Source organism: Sarcophilus harrisii, chromosome 1 (genome assembly GCF_902635505.1).
Source record: "Sarcophilus harrisii chromosome 1, mSarHar1.11, whole genome shotgun sequence".
NCBI classification, from domain to species: Eukaryota; Metazoa; Chordata; class Mammalia; order Dasyuromorphia; family Dasyuridae; genus Sarcophilus; species Sarcophilus harrisii.
The window spans coordinates 303,484,635-303,501,055 of record NC_045426.1 but is presented as its reverse complement, the minus strand read 5'-3'; the positions used below and the strand labels follow the sequence as shown (position 1 = coordinate 303,501,055).

The following is a 16,421-nucleotide window of genomic DNA, read 5'->3' as shown; positions in this document are numbered from 1 at the left end:
GGGTTTTATTTTTATAATTGTTCCTTCTGAAACAAAAGGATAAACAACTTTTTTTGTTTTAAGAATTTAATCAACAATGACTTGTTTTTTTGTTTTTTTTTTAACATTTTTCTTTATGAATAAAAATTCTCTGAAAGAAGTCTTGGGTCGATGCTTTGCTAAAAGAATAAAAAAAAAAATAACTTCAGGGAAGGCAGCTTCCAGTTTATTTTGAAGATAAACAATTAGAATCTTTTGGTTTATGTTACTTGTTAAATCTATAAGGTACCAAAGGACTATGGTATAAGGTTTACTTAACTTTCCCTCATGTTGTAACCACTTATTTTTCCTTATTTCCCTCAATAAAGTCTATGAATGAAAGCAGATTCATAAAAAGATTGTGAGGTGCTTTGCATAATGGAAAGAAGGATGGAGTATCAGAGCTGGGAGACCTCCATTTAAATCTTGACTCACTAGCTGTGTGACTTTTTATAAATCACTTGTCCCAGAACTTGTTTCATCTCTAAAATGAAGATAGAACTGATTGCATCACATCTAAAAGAATCATTCTAAGGAAAGAATTATGCAACCTTTTAGGAAAGCTTTGTGGTACAGTGGGCTCAATGTTGGAAATTAGGACAGGAAAACTTGAGTTTGTCCTTACTCCAAAACATATTAGCCATGTCATCTCTTTTAGTTTCCTTGTCTGTTAAGAGAAAAAGGGAGGGGGGGGGAGAGGTGGAGGGGGAATGCTAATCCCTGCCTCATTTCTATAAAAATCAAATAAAAATATATATAAAATGCTTTATAAATCATAACATGTTGCATAAATGTATTGTTTTTATCATGTTAGTTTTTAGAATTACAACTGCTTTGCTTTCCATTTATCCAAGATTCAAGTATATTTACACAGCTAACTGGTTTTTCCCTCTTGTCCCATAAAAAGCATCTCTGCTCCTTCATGAATGTTTAAGGTAGGAAAGAAAGACATTTCAAATCTGTGAAGGGAGAGTTTAGAAGGTTTCTTTGTTTTTCTTGCTCTTAAAATATAGTATGGAGGTCATCACCATCTGTCTCCATGTGTTACCAATTCTGCTGTTAAACTCATTGATACTTATCCTTCCTTAGGTAGGCAAGGCTAGCACCTTAGGACTATAAATAACTTGGTCTTGAGGCATTATATAAGTGTTTTATATATTTTTATCCTGTGTATCAAAACTCATCTTACCCAGTTTCTAGGAGCAAATATTTATCCAATGTATATCCATTTTGTTTTCCAATGTATTAATTGATTTTAATAAGGATTTTCCTTTTTTCTCTTAAAAAATTATCATAAGGGATAGCAGTTTGGGAGACTGAAAGGGAAGGAATACAAAAGGAAAATGTAGTTGACATAAATACAAAAGAAATCAAAACATTAAAAAAAATTCAGTCTATTTATTTTAATATCAAAAAATTCCATTCTTCATGGAACACAGGTATTTATTTTGTGATGTCAATTAATCAAGTTGTATATGTTGCACTCAAAGACATCTGTGGCATCTGTGTGGGCATACAACAAAATAGATTTTGTGGAGAATTCTTTTGCATTGAAAAACTTCAGAACACTAATCAATGCAAGGACCAATAATGGCTTCAGAGACCCAATGGTGAAGCATGTCTTCTGCCTCTTATAAAAATAGCCAGTATATTATAAACCAGAACTTTACCCACAATATCCTTTCATGATCCATAAGGTGGTAGATTATGGCCCTTTAAGTGCAAAAGGAGGAGCGAATTTTCACCCTATGGCCAATGTGCCTTTTTTTATACTTAGTTCTTAGAAGGGAGGGGCATAGCAGAGTCATTGGGCAGTGACAGCAATATAAAAGAAGCATGAATAAAACATTTTAAAAGGAAAAACAGTCTTTGGCCATTGAATACCACCCAATACAAATGAGGCATTGCAAATCCTTCTATGAAGTATACTTTGTCATGTTGCATTTTGTGTATGGAAAAGGAGGGAAAGATCCCGCAGAGTTCAATGGAACACAGCAAATGACTAGTGATCTTCTAATGAATTGCCTTTATTAAAGGAGTAAGCTATTTATCATTTTCAACTATACAAATGTTGATCCCCATTTCTCTCCTTTATGTTAGATTATTACACAACAGATACATCAGATAATTATGAAAATAAACACCCATTTTTAATATAGTAAAGACTCAAGTGATTCCGTCAACAAATTTAAGTGCTGGTTATGCACTGGCGACCATGTGAAGCAAGAAAACAACAGATGTTGATTAAGCACTGAGGAGCAAAGAAAGGCAGAAAACATCTCCAGCTTCAAGAAGCTAGCATTCTAGTGGGTGACAAGCATGAATATAATTATCTACGTGCAAAGATATATACAGAGGAAATGAAAGATATATGAAGAAATTGGGAGGAAAACACTAGCAGTCAAAGGGATGGGGAAGGTTTCTGGCAGAAGGCAAGATTTGTGCTCAGTTTTATAGAAAGCCAGTGAAACAAAAAGGCTTGGGGGGAGGGAGAAGCAGAAGGGGGACACAAGGACAAGGAATTGAAAAATCAGATTGGGTCAAGAGATGAAAAAGCTATCACTGCCGTAAAGCCTGAGGATAGAAGATGTGAGATGGTTACTAATTACTGGCAGTCAAGGCAGAGTGGTCATGGTGGTAAGATGGTAAAACACAAGACTGTCTTTAGCAAATATTTAACAGCATTTCAGACTACAAATTTCTGTGAGAGCTAAATTAGAGAGGTGGCTGAATTTGAATAGAAGCTTTTCTGGTGCAGTTGTTGAACTAAATTACTTAAATATTTGAAAATGAATGAGAAATCAATTTTATCACACAAATGATTATTTGAGCCAATTTTAAAATAATATCAATGACTACCAGATGCCAAACTAGGAATCAGGGCAAGGTTTGGAACAATCAAGAGAGAGGCATCTCAATAATTCTAATCCAGGCAAAAATCAACCATTTCCAAAAATAAATGAATTTGAATTTTGAAGTGGGTGAAACATTCCACCCACTTACTAATATGGAGATGATGGACTTAATTAAGATGGAGAAATATATTTTTTTCATATATAGCAAATGTAGAAATTTGTTTAGCTTGACTATTTTTAAAAGAATTTTTGTTTTCTTTTTTTAATCTTATCCCTGTAAGATAGAGAAAAGCTATTCTTATTCATTGAAAAATGTTTAATTTTTTTTTTTTACAAAGAGATGATATTCAACTTTTCTTTGAAACAGGCAACTATTAATATAAAAAACATCATGAACAAAATGCATTTCCTACACACAAATAGTCTATTTCCCTAGATGGAAGCAGCATGGCAGAAGCTGGATGTTTAGATCAAACTGAGCCAAATGTGGTCCACTTATATATGGAACTGACCCACAATGACAGGAGTAGTGTACCCAACAAGTCAAAGAGAATTAATACTCAAATGAGAACCACCAGAACATTGTACAGCAAGATTATACGATGATCAATCCTGATGAGCATGGCTCTTCAGTAGTGAGGTGATTCAAAACAGTTCCAATGATCTTGTAATGAAGAGAGCCATCTGCACCCAGAGAGAGAACTGTGGGAACTGAGTGTGGATCCCAACATAGTATTTTCACTTTTTTGTTGTAGTTTGCTTGCATTTTGTTTTGTTTCTCAATTTTTTTCCTTTTTTATCTGATTTTTCTTGTGCAGCACAATTGTGGAGATATTTATAGAAGAACTACTCATGACTGATATATACTGGATTGCCTGCTGTCTAGGGAAGGGGTTGGGGGAAGGAAAGGAAAAAATTTTGGAACAGGAGTGAATGCCAAAAATTATCTATGCATATGTTTGAAAATAAAAAGCTTCAGAACATTTAAAAAAGTAATACTAAGTAGAATTAAGAATTAAGGCTATAAGGGAATTGCTATTGTTAACTTGGAATCACAGGTGTGTAAAAGCTTTTTCTCTTTTGATTCACACACATAAATACATAAAAAACATACGAAGTGCAGAAGCTTGAACATTACATATAAAATTAAGAACTGATTTGAGACAGGTAATAGGATGGAAGCAAAACAAAGAGAGGAAACTCTTACTATGCAGGAAACCAAATTGACACAACCAAGTACAGTTTCAGAACTGAAGGGGGAGGGATGGGCAATCATTAATATTTACCATCTTACTCCAATGTTCAGAAGTAGTTGAAACTGAAAAATTTAAGACTGGTTATAGCTAGAAACATCACATAACACATGCTAGTGCATAGTTCCAGATCCAGATCTGGAGTCAGGAAGATTGTGTGATCCCGGGTGAGTCATTTAACCCGTTTGCCACAGTTATCTGTAAAATGAGCTGGAGAAGGAAATGGCAAACTACTCTGTACTCTGGTATCTTTGTCAAGAAAACCCAAAAAAGGTTACAAAGACTCAGATATGACTGAAAAACAACTGAACAAGGTCAACAATAGCTGGAAAAAATAAAAATCTCTTTGGATCCAATTGTATAATGGATTATATTTTAATGATAAAACAAAAATGTTCTCTGTATGCAATTAGGTAGCACAGTGGATAGTGCTGTACCTGTAGTCAGGAATCCTGTTTTCAAATCCAGCCTCAAACATTTAACAGCTGTGTCACCCTGGGCAAATAGGTTAACTTCTTTTTGCTTCTATCATCAACTATCAAAAACTATAATTTTTCTTATCTCTAAAAAAGAGGGGATGGGGTTAGATAACCCTTAAAACTTTCTTCATACTCTACATCTGTAAAGCTGTGATGGGAATCTTTATTTCTATTTTGTAAAATGTTTCCTTTTGCCAAAAATCCTTATTTATCTTGCATTAGTCAGCAGTCTCCTATAATGATCCTGGATCTAAACAAGGAATGTGCACTTACACTGTAAACATCAGAAAAGGAAAATACCAGAGTGAATTAACTTTTTGTTTATGTCATAGATTTAGATCTGGAAGGAGCTAGACTTAAACCCTCAAAGGCAATGGGAAGATGACGAATGATAAGTCTTCTTGATATATTTGTGACTAACCATCAAGGTGTTTGTTTCAAAAGCAAATGGCCAAGACAGAATACAGGTGTTCATCTGGATTCAGACTTGTAAGAATACATATAACTACTTATTGGAAACAAAGTCATTCTTGGTAACTTGGTTACTTGGTAACTCCTTCCCAGTGTAACATACAGAAAGGCAATATTCCCTAAATTTGACAAAGAAGCCAAGATGGGGTGGAAATGACATCATTCAAATACTTCCAATTTATATCATTTCAATTCAACAAATGTTTAAATACCATCAACGACATTCAAGAACTGAATGTGCTAGACTAGGCGTTGAGATTTGTTGTTGTTGTTATTGAATCATTTAATTGTGTCCAACTCTTCAAGACCCATGGATCTTCTATCCTACACTCTCTTGAAGTCTATCCAAGTTCATGCTTGTTGCTTCCATGACATCATTTCTCTTCTCACCCTCTGCTGTCCCTTTCTCCTTTTCCAAACTTCAATCTTTCTCAACATCAGGGTTTTTTCTCAATGAATCCCATCCTCTCAAAATATAATCGAAGTGTTTAAGCTTCAGTGAATAGTCTGAATTAATGTTTTTAAGTATTGACTGATTTGATCTCTTTGCTATTCAAGGAACTTTCAAAAATCTTTTTTAGCACTACAATTAAAAAATGTCATTTCTGCAGTGTTCAGTTTTCCTTGGAGTCCAACTCTCAAAGCTACACATTACTATTAGAAATACCATAGCTTTGATGACATGGTTCTTCATCAGCAAGGTGGTACAGCTGTTTTTTAGTATGCTGTACAGATTTGTCATAGCTTTCTTTCAAAGGAGTAAACGTCTTATAATTTCATGATTGTACTTTAATGACTGCAAACATCTTTGAGCCCAAGAACATAAAATCTGACACTGCTTCCATTTATTTGTCTATAAGGAATAGAACCAAATGATAAAACAATAATTATTATAAACAAATGATTTGTAAATTTAAATGTATAAATATTATTATAAATTAAATTTTATTATATGTTACATAAATTAAATTGAATTATAAATAAAAATTACAACATTTATATAGAACAAAGATTTTCAAAGAATTTTATAAATATTATCTCATTTGATTTTCACATCAATCCTGAAAGGTTGATGCCACTATTATTATCTCTATTTTATAGATAAGGAAACTGAAGCAGACAGAAGAGAAGTGACTTACCAATGATCACACAACTAATTGAGACCTGTTTTGAATTTGAGTCTTCCTGATTCCAGTTCCAGTGATTTATGTTCTATGTCATCTAGCTGAAAGAAAAGTTCTTGTTTTCAAAGAGCTTACAATCTACCAGAGATCTAAATACCCCAGAGGAATTCTTTCTGGCCAAGGAAAGTCAAGAAAGATCACAAGGAGAAGGCAGTTATTCAGATGAAGGATGGACATCATGTCATCTAATAGATAAGAGAAGAGGAAAGATAATTTTAAAAGGCCTAGAGGCTAGGAACTCCAGGATTTACTTAAAGTATAAAATTCAGAGTGTAGTTTGGTTGGATCAAAGGACAGTGACAATTAGTATGAGCCATAAAATTGAGTTGGAGTTACAATGTAAATTGAATTCCTGTTAAGAATATTGGACTTTGTTCAGTGAGCAATGAGGAGTCATAAAACTGGATGCTCTGGAGTGGAATAAGCAGAAAAAACAAATGAAACCATAAAATAACAATGTGACTACATAATATAGACTCAGTTGACTCATCTTGTCATAAATTCCAATCATAAAAATTCATTTATTTTATTCCTTAGAAAGAAAGAAAATGAAGGACTCCCTAAATTATTGTAGGCATTTTATAATCACCATCTGAAGGAAAAGAAATACATGCTTAGTAGCAGTATAATACCTGAGGAATATAATCAGGTACTTAAGATACACAGAACTCAAAAGGCAAGATCAATGCATATTTATGAAAAAGGCAGTTTTCAATGTCAGCACAAGGAGCTCCAAAAATATGATGATCCATGATCTATTAATCACTGTTACAAGGTGAAAAGATGCATTTTTAAAAAATGAGACAATTGAGCCCCAACATCTGGATATCCAGCAGTGTTCTCTTTATTCCTGTCTTTGTGTTTTGATGAGACCTATCCATGTTTCATGTATGTCCTGATCCATGTCTGCTACATATTGAATGCTTAATAAATGTTATTTATTAAAAATAAAAAAATTTTAGAGCCATTTTCCAAGAGCATTACAAAAAGATATGAAATGAACTAACTTCTTTCTTGAAGAACACAAAGGGCTTGGGTGAATGAATAAAGTAAGAACCAGTATCTGGATGACATTTTAAAATTCTTCAAAGGTTTTGAATACTTTCTCTAAAAACATTACTTAAAAAATTTTTTTGGTAATAGCAGCTACCTCTTTTATATATAAGCTTAGATGTGACTTTCAAATCCTTCATCATTTTCCTGCCAAAAACAAAAACCCAGAGGTGACTACTTTTAGACATTTCCATTAATACAAAGAAATGTTTAGTAAAATTCAAAATAAAAATTTCTTTGTAAATAATATGCACATATTGAAATTCATTTGTAATATTCACATAGTGAAGGAGTTTCAGTCCATTAAATTCTAGATATATTTTAACCCTCTATGCAATAAGTTGCCCCTGAAAAGAGGACTATAGTGTAGCTTTAGCTTTTTGAAATGACTCTGTAACAAACTGAAGAATGTATATATTCACAATATTAACCCCCCAAATCCCTGTTGCTATGGAATTGATTTTCCACTGGCAAATGTCTTAGATCACAAGGTTATAATGTGAATGGCTACAGTAAAAATTGAACACTTTCCATGAAAAATGAATGAGGTTCTAATAGATACCTTATGCAATGGTAATTTTTTAAATGCTACAACTATACAACTTTGTTATAGGCATACTGGTGGTTTTAGCCTGAAATGAACTAAAATCCTTCTTTAGAGTACAAGTGTATTTAAAACTCTTTATACTGTTAAATCCATTGCTTGCAAATTATTCAAGTACTTCTAAAGAATGACAAATGAACAAATATGAACTTTGCACAAGATAATGGAATTTCCTAAAATGCATCCGATTTTATTTTTTAATTACGTACATTATACATTTTGCCATCTACAAAATGCATTTTCATGCACAATGCAAAGTGCCTGAATTACAGAATTTGCATATATTAATTTCAACAATAGCCTGAGACCATTTTACATATCATTTGAACAAAACAGCTAGAAACACAGCATCTTACTTTCTTTACAACAAAGAAAGAATTCTAAACACACCTGTCATTAGTAAGCAGTGATTTTTAAAATCACAAATTATAAATGTTTCAATGACAACACAAGCTGCATCGAGATAAGGTTCCTTAATTTCCTGAACCCTTCCATATGACTGTATACTTAGGTAAAAGCAAATGAATGATTAGCAATGTACAAGTGTATCTGATAGATATGCTATTTTCCTCTTGGCACCAACAAAAGCCTCAGTTAATGATCAAACAAACCATATTTTGTTGGAAGTATAATCATACTTTTCTTCTATTTTTCTGTACATTTAATTTATAATATAAAAGCTCTGTTTTGAGTTTGCTGCCATTGAGATAAAATATGATAAATAAGCTAATCATCAGATTTGATGCACTGAGCATGTGGATCTCATAATCATCTATATTGACTTTAAGGGTGCACTGTCAGAGATTCAGTTAGTTTGTACTCTTTATCACTAAAGATGTTCTCCCACCATTGATTAATAAAAAATTGGGCTTTTTGGATTGGTTTTCTTCTTTTTTCTTTTCTTTTTTTTTTTTTGGAGGGGGGGGGGAGAGAAGGAAGGGAAAGTAACAGCTGCAATATAATAAAAACCTTTCCTAAACCCACAAGAAGACTTTTATAAAAGGGGTACCAAGTAATTCAAAGACTTAAAAAGTCGAAATACAGTAAATAAAAGTCAAAGTGCTCCAAGAGAGCTGTATACTTTTCAACAACCTTATTTTAGAAACCAGACGAGATTTTATGCACACTTGAAGAAAATAAGCATAACTATTACAAATTTTAACCAATGGATAGCTTTCTTCTATCATTTTAGGGCTATTTTTAGACATATTATCCAGATATTTCCTTTACTTTCACTAAATACTGAATGAGGGAATCTTGAAACCAAAGTCCTGTTTGTCTGTTGATTTCAAACACAATACAGTTCTTTAACCAGGACCGCTCTGAATCTTCACAGTCATGTCTTATAATACACTGAAACTAATTTGATTTATGAAAATAAGACTAAATTCTAGACTCCTCAAGTTCACAGGGTTTCCTACAATATGCAGGTTTTTGGAAAAGAGGTTCCAAAAATAAGATCTACCTACAAATCAAAGGTATGCTTTCACATTTAAAAAAAACAAAAAACAAAAAACAAAACCAAAAACCTCAGAATCCAAAGTTTTTAATTTTTAAAATTATTATTGTGGCGATTGTTCAGAACTGCAATGAGCCAAATTAAAGGCAGTAGGGTTGTATTTTTGATTTGTGTTTTTGTTTTTAATAAAATGGGATGCCATACTGGCATATGTAAGAATGATAATTATTCCCAGAATTAGTCAAGATGTGCTGATAAGCATTTCCTTTGAAATCATTTACAAAGGCAAGTCAATACAAAAGCAAGTTTCTTAAAACAAACAAGCAAACTCAGTTGCTAACAAAATTAATGGATCATGGGGACACTTCACATGCTAAAGTCTGGCCACTCAACTATAATTGAGGAAATAGAGAATTATAAAGAAGAAATTCTAATTCTGAGAAGCTCTCATGAACTCATAGAAATGTATTCAGGTAGCAAGCACCTTGTGTTTAGAATTACCAGATTACCACCTCCCCTCTTAAAAAAAAAAATAAAAAAAAAAAATAAAAAAGTTAAAGTGAATTTTTGTGCTCATAAAAAGTCCCTAATTGAATGGTGTCTGAGACTAGCACCTTCTAAGTTCTCTACATTAAGATTCTGCCCCATGGAGGAGCAAAGTATAGGCACTATGGAGTGATGCAGCCTCTTTCTGGCTGTCACAAAACCTAGGCAGCCCACAACTTCTATGTAAAGACCCTCAGCAAAGGTGCTAACAGAGGAGGCAGAAGGGGTCTGCCTGCCAATCAATAATCACCAAATGAAATCTTAAATAAGACAGCAATCAGTCAAAGACAAGGATGACTTTGGTGCATACATAGGCAAACTACACTTAAACCAATGTCCCTGTATGTCCTTTCAAGTCCTCCAAGAAGTATGTTCATAAGTTTGGAGGTTGGGGAAGAGGGGGCGGCATTAGTTTGGATTTTGGTTTGTTTTTTCTCCTTTAAATGCACCAGTGGAAAAATCCGACCACCAAAAAGGAGACCATCACCAGTGGTGAACTTGGTGAAGTTTCTGAAGGACTTGAAAAGCTGTCAAACCTTTTGAGGCAGATTCATCTCATTTGCCTTGGTCCTACAAACGCTTATAGGTACCAAGAAGAGCTTTGCAATTGGGGCAATAGTGATCAACATCCTGAAGGGCATTCACACAAAATGGAATGAAACAGCAGCCAGCAATACATCTAGAAGAAAAGAAAAAAAAAAGGTCTTGATTTATTAACCATGGGATTTTTCCTACAAGCTGTCTTAGATATAAACTATAATAACCAGAGATGACCTCTATTTCAATTTGTCCATTATGTCAAACTGTCTCAAAATCCCCTTTTTAAAATCTTATATAATTTACCAGGGAATATTAATAAAGAGACAAGACCTATAAGTCAAAAAGCATTTAATAAATGCCTACAAGTTATAGGCACTGTCCTCAGGGGGTTTACTTTCTATTCATAGCCCTTACCAGAAACACTAAAGCAAAACTTTGCTAAAATAAATATTTTAAAAAGTGATGCTAGTTAGACTAGAAAGGAGTTGTTTACTATTTCTAAGAAGCACTCTTGGGTTAGAGGAAAAACAGCCAAAAGACTTCAATGTGAGTTCATGCTAACCCCCTTTGACACCTACAAGATCTAAGATCATTCTTTGCCAATCAAGTCATTCTCTGGTCTCAAGTTTCTTTATAAATGGGAAGAACACTTGTATCTTCTACTGAAAAGGATACCATGAAACTTAAGAATACTATAATAAGTACTTTGTAAAAATGCTTTGTAACCTTAGGAAGCGATAAATATAAATTATTGTCTTCATATAAATACCATTTAAATATAAATAAGTCATTAGGCTTCACTAGACTGCTAACAGGGTCCATAACACAAGCAAGTACCAATTAAGAATTATATTTTTGTTTAACAGCAATAAATCTAACCCCTCATCCCTCAAAAAAAATCTCTCTTGAGTTTAGTTTTCATGTTCATTTATCATTTTTAAGGAGATAATTTAGCTAATAAACTTTTCAAAGTTAAAAATATATGGGGCCACTGTTTTGCATTTTCCTTCTAAGATTAAAATGGTCTTTGAAGCTGAGGCTTAAAAAGGATGTTTAGTATTTTTTTCCTAAGGAATTCCAAACATGCAATCAACAATATAGTATAAATGGGTGGAAGGAATAGTAAACTAGGGGCCAGGAAATCTAGTCGTGTGTGTGTGTGTGTGTGTGTTTGACAGAGACAGAAAGACACAAAGAAAAAGAAAGAGAAAAAAAGATACAGAGACAAAGGTAGAGAAACTAAGACATCTTATGCATGTTACTGTGTCTTCATTTGGAGGCAGGAAAAGGAACACTGTTCATATCCTTTATCTGCCTCATAAATAATGAAGAAAAATTAGCTAACATATGTAAGACTGTTTGGGGCTTTTTTGAAGTAAAGGCGTAAGGATTACTCTTTTATAGAAGGAAAAACTGAAACATGAGGTAACTAACTACATGAATAACCCAAAGCCATTTAAGTTTCACATGTAGCCAAGGAATTAAGTGAAGCTACTTTTCCTTGCTTTGGGAGTAAAGCAAAACTTTTCAAAACACTCTCAAAAACAGGAATGACCATCTTTAAACACTACCTTAAGTCCAGACAGATTTTACGCATCCATCTAAGTTAATGGGAGAAAAAACTTAAATTCATAATAGAGCAAAAATGTTTTAAAGACTTAATATAAAAGTATTTTAAATATAAATATATGCTCCAAACCTTCCACTGTGATGAAAGGCAGTGTGGACATAGTGGATAACAGGATGGCCTCAATGTCAGAAAGAGCTGGATTCAAGTCCAGCCCAGGTTACTAAGAGCTATGGGCAACTGTATAGCAATCTTCAATTTGAATTGAACTCCTTCACCCATGAAATCACAGTCTAAGACATATAGAGGGTGTCCCAAAAATTTCCCCCAAAAATGTTTTAATAGCTTAAAGTTGAAGTCAGACCTTTTTTTGACACTCTGCATATGTTTAAGTGAATACCGTCATTCAGGCCACAAAAACATTCCCAAAATTCCAAAGTCAAAAATAAATTCTCCAGGGCAAGAGTTGTTAAGCAAAGTGTGTGTGTGTGTGTGTGTGTGTGTGTGTGTGTGTGATGGTCCCTTTGGCAATCTCATGAAGCCTCTGGCCCTTTCTCAGAATAATGTTTTTATAACACAGGACTTCAAAAGAAACCAATTGTTTTGAAATAGTTATCAATAGATCAAATACAGTTACTTAGTTTTTTTTAACATCCCAGATCCCAGATCCCAGATCAGGAACCCTTGTTCTAAGGATAATGCTCAGCATAATAAAAACTACTAATACTTGGTTCCAAATGTAGTTGAGTAATTTTACCAAGAAAGCAAAAGAAATGATGAAATCCAGACTTCCTAATTATTTCACATTTGAAGAGGAACAAATGTGATATACAATATCTGTAGCAGAGGTGACCAGGAGAACCCCAGATAAGTTTGTCCTGAACAAAGGACCAGAAAAATCTCTGTGCAGCTGCAAGCCCAGGTCAGGGGGGTTCCCTAGTGGCCAGAATGTCAATTTCCTATGATAAGACGCTAGACATTTAACATCTTACCCCAGCAGACAAAGGCTGCCACAAGAAAGCCAAGTTAGAGCTCCTGCAGTATAAGTGAGATGGGTCACTATCATCTTATTACATGAGGGACAGAGCATCTGGACAGGACGGTCAAAGAAGGAGATAGCTGGCTGCACATACACGGTCTGAACTGCAACTGGTTAGAAAAAGAGAGAAATGATTTGTCAAGGATAATTATCAAAAATTCAGAATTTAATTTGGTCTGTTAGTCATGTTAAAACATGTTTGTTTGTCACACCACAGTCTCAAACTAATTCTTAGCAAGTCTTAGAGATAAAGCAGGCAAATACTTTTATAATTATTCCCATTTTGGAGATAAGGAAATTTGACTGAGAAAGATAAAGTCACTTGCTCTATGATAAGAGTTTAAGGAAGTGCCTCCATCTCAAACTATCCTTCCTACAAGCTCATAAAGAGATAATGAATACATAAGATGTAAAAAGTGGAATAATTATCAAAATAATAGTCATAACATCATAGGTCCAGAGCTGAAAAGAATCTCAGAGACCTTTACTCAAATCTGTTTGTTTTACTGATAATGATAATGAGACTCAGGGAAGTCAAATGAGCTGCTGATGGTCATGTTGTCAATAATAGTCTATAATAAGGCTTCTTAAACTTTTCCCACTTGCAATTCCTTTTCACCAGAGAAATTTTACATGACCCTGTTAATATAGATATACAAAATAGACATACAACTCAAACATTTACTGATAATAAATCATAATTTCATGACCCCCACATTCAATTACATGATACTACATAGGGTTGTGATCCACAAATTAAGAAACTTTGGTCTATAATGAGGTTGCTGACCCCAAGAGGCAATTCTAGATATTTAGATGTACATGATATCTGGTAATTTTTTTTTTTTTAATTTAAGAAGCCTTATAGAAATGCAATTAATTCTTATACTTTTTTTTTTTTTTTTTTGCTTTTCTATTCAGTCAATTGATAATTACTAAAAGGCAAAGTAGTAAACTAAAAAAAAAAAATCGCATTTATCAACATTTACACAATTAACCAAAAAAACCCCATTTACTCTCATCACTCTCATCAGCTTAGAGCTTTGGGTCTGAGCTGGAGAAAAGTAATTGGAATGTTAAAAATGCTGATAGCTTTTTCCTAAACTAAAAAGCAGAGAAGAAAATTTTACATACTCTTAGTTTTAGTTCTAACATTTAATCAAATAAAAATCCTGAAGAATCCATCTTCTTCCCTTCTCCCCACCCCAAGAGACCCAAGCCTATCTTTCTGTTCTTTAGTATCACAGCAAATGCTTTGTAACTAACACCAATTATTGTCAGGAAATTCTTTAATATGATGTTAAATTGACTGACATTTCAATATCCAATTTATGTGATGGAGATATGGAATAAAATGGGGTTCAGAGATAAAAAATTAGAAGGGACCTCAATAACTCCTAAAACAAAAGAATCAAAATAATAATGAAAATAAATCTCCGTGAAGGAAAGAAAAATCAATCATTCAAAAACTATTTAGCTTTCTTGATATTTAGGATAATAGGATAACAAAAAACAGAAAGGAACTTCAGGTGTAGTAATTTCAAAAAATTATTTATTTTATTTTAGCAATAACATAGGATTTCTATAATTTTTTAAAATTAACACTGAGGGAAAAAGTACATACAGGCAATAACCATGGCCTAAAATAACATAAAATTATTTTCCAGTTCCTTTCAAGGATGGAGTGTGGTATGGTGGTTAGCAGGCCAGTCTGGAATCAGGAAGACCTCCCTTTAGCTCATTTCTTTAAATATACACTAGCTGCCAGATGAGTCACTGAAACCTTTCAGTGCCCCCAAGCAACTCTCTAAAGCTATAAACAGCCAATCTGTATAATCTGTGGAGAAGTTTCTATACTGGACATTCCCTAAACAGGTCTGCTCCCCTTCCCTCCCAACCCCACCCTTAAAAAGAATTCAGTTTAGCCTTAAGAGATAACAGACATTACAAGGCAAGGAAAATTAAAAATAATATAGTTAAGAACTGTTACTGAATTGGCCCTAATTTTTAATTAATTACACATCCAAGACAGCCCAGATAAGATGGCATCTCTCAGGATAAGATGGCAAGTGTAGAAGCAAATGAGGAGAGGGGATACAGTAAAATTTCTCCTCCAAGTGTACAACAATGCATGCTAGTCTCCAGGGCTCCAGCTTCCAGGCCACAAATGCTCCCAACCCTGCTTCTGTTTCAGGCTCCATGGCCACATTATAACCATAATTCACGGAGGCCCTTCCAACTGTCCTTCCCACCCCAAAGATGGCACTCCAATGACAGGTAAAGCCCCTGTAATGGGCTGTAAAATCAGACCAATTTATAGTACAAAGAGAAAAACTCAATCTGTCCAACTTCATATACTTTAGTAGTATATAAATACAGAGTTCACAGGACCCCAAAAATGAATGTCCAAGTCCCAGTAACAACTCATAATGTCAAACAAATTATTCGTGGACATAACCAAAGAGATACGATTCTTGAAAGAAAACAGTTGTTTCTAACATTACAGGACAGATTATCTTCCCCCCAAAACCTGCATGTTTATTTTCTATATATCTTCTATTTACTCATCAGTGAATATATTATAATATTTTCCAGTGGAATACAATAAGCTCCTTGATGGCAGTCTTACTTTTATAAGTGTCTGGGCACATTTTGCTGTGGCTATTCAGTAGGATCTGTCATTTTCTGATCCAGCTCATTTTACAGATGAGCAAACTGAGGTCAACAGGTGAAGTGACTTGTCCAGTCGTGCAGTGAACTGGTGTCAGGGGTCAAGTTTGATTTTAGGAGATAAGGCTCTATCCACTGCACCACCCAGATGCCTTATGACACATAGCAAAGTGCTTAGTAAATTGATTGATTGATAGATCAGTTGATTAATAAATTATAGGTCTGGACAAGTCACTTAACCCTGTTTGCTCTAGTTTCCTCATCTGTAAAATGGGCTCGAGAGAGAAATGACCAACCATTCCAGTGTCTTTGCCAAGAAAACCCCAAATGGGACACGAAAAGTGGAACACTACTGAAAATGACTAAGCAACAACAAAAAAGCTTGAAGAAAGAAATTTTGTAGTTAAGGGTAAAATGGAAAGGATTATTAAAAAAAAAGAAATGGTTAAGTCAATCACTTACTTGCATTAGGATTAGGAACTGGCATAGGCTGCGAGTAGTATGCAGGAGGAGTCATAACCTTCCCGTCTGCTCCTGGTACTACTCCTGGTGTAGGACCATGGGGAATAGGAAAATGGTGGGTAGCCATTGTCTCTTCATAGGAAGGAGGTGCAGACGGACCACTTGATGCTCCTGGAACAACTTGATGTGGTCCTGGCATGGACATTTTACCTAAAATAAAA

The 16,421-nt window shown here is 34.1% G+C and overlaps 1 protein-coding gene across 3 annotated transcripts in view; it reads right to left on the bottom strand.

The window, feature by feature from the left end:
- Positions 1-8,081: 8,081 nt before the first annotated feature.
- The window catches only part of LITAF (lipopolysaccharide induced TNF factor), a 45,100-nt gene continuing 36,760 nt past the window's right edge, over positions 8,082-16,421 (bottom strand). For 2 of the 3 annotated variants that reach the window (XM_003761693.4, XM_031944569.1), the window contains exons 2-4: positions 16,201-16,410; positions 13,022-13,178; positions 8,082-10,601 (exon numbers count right to left, since the gene is read on the bottom strand). In XM_003761693.4, coding sequence (XP_003761741.1) covers positions 10,493-10,601; positions 13,022-13,178; positions 16,201-16,405 — 471 coding nt within the window. In that variant the 5' untranslated portion in view covers positions 16,406-16,410 and the 3' untranslated portion in view covers positions 8,082-10,492. Of the gene's footprint in view, positions 10,602-13,017; positions 13,179-16,200; positions 16,411-16,421 lie in introns of those variants that run through there. The other variant, XM_031944579.1, reaches the window with a different exon arrangement.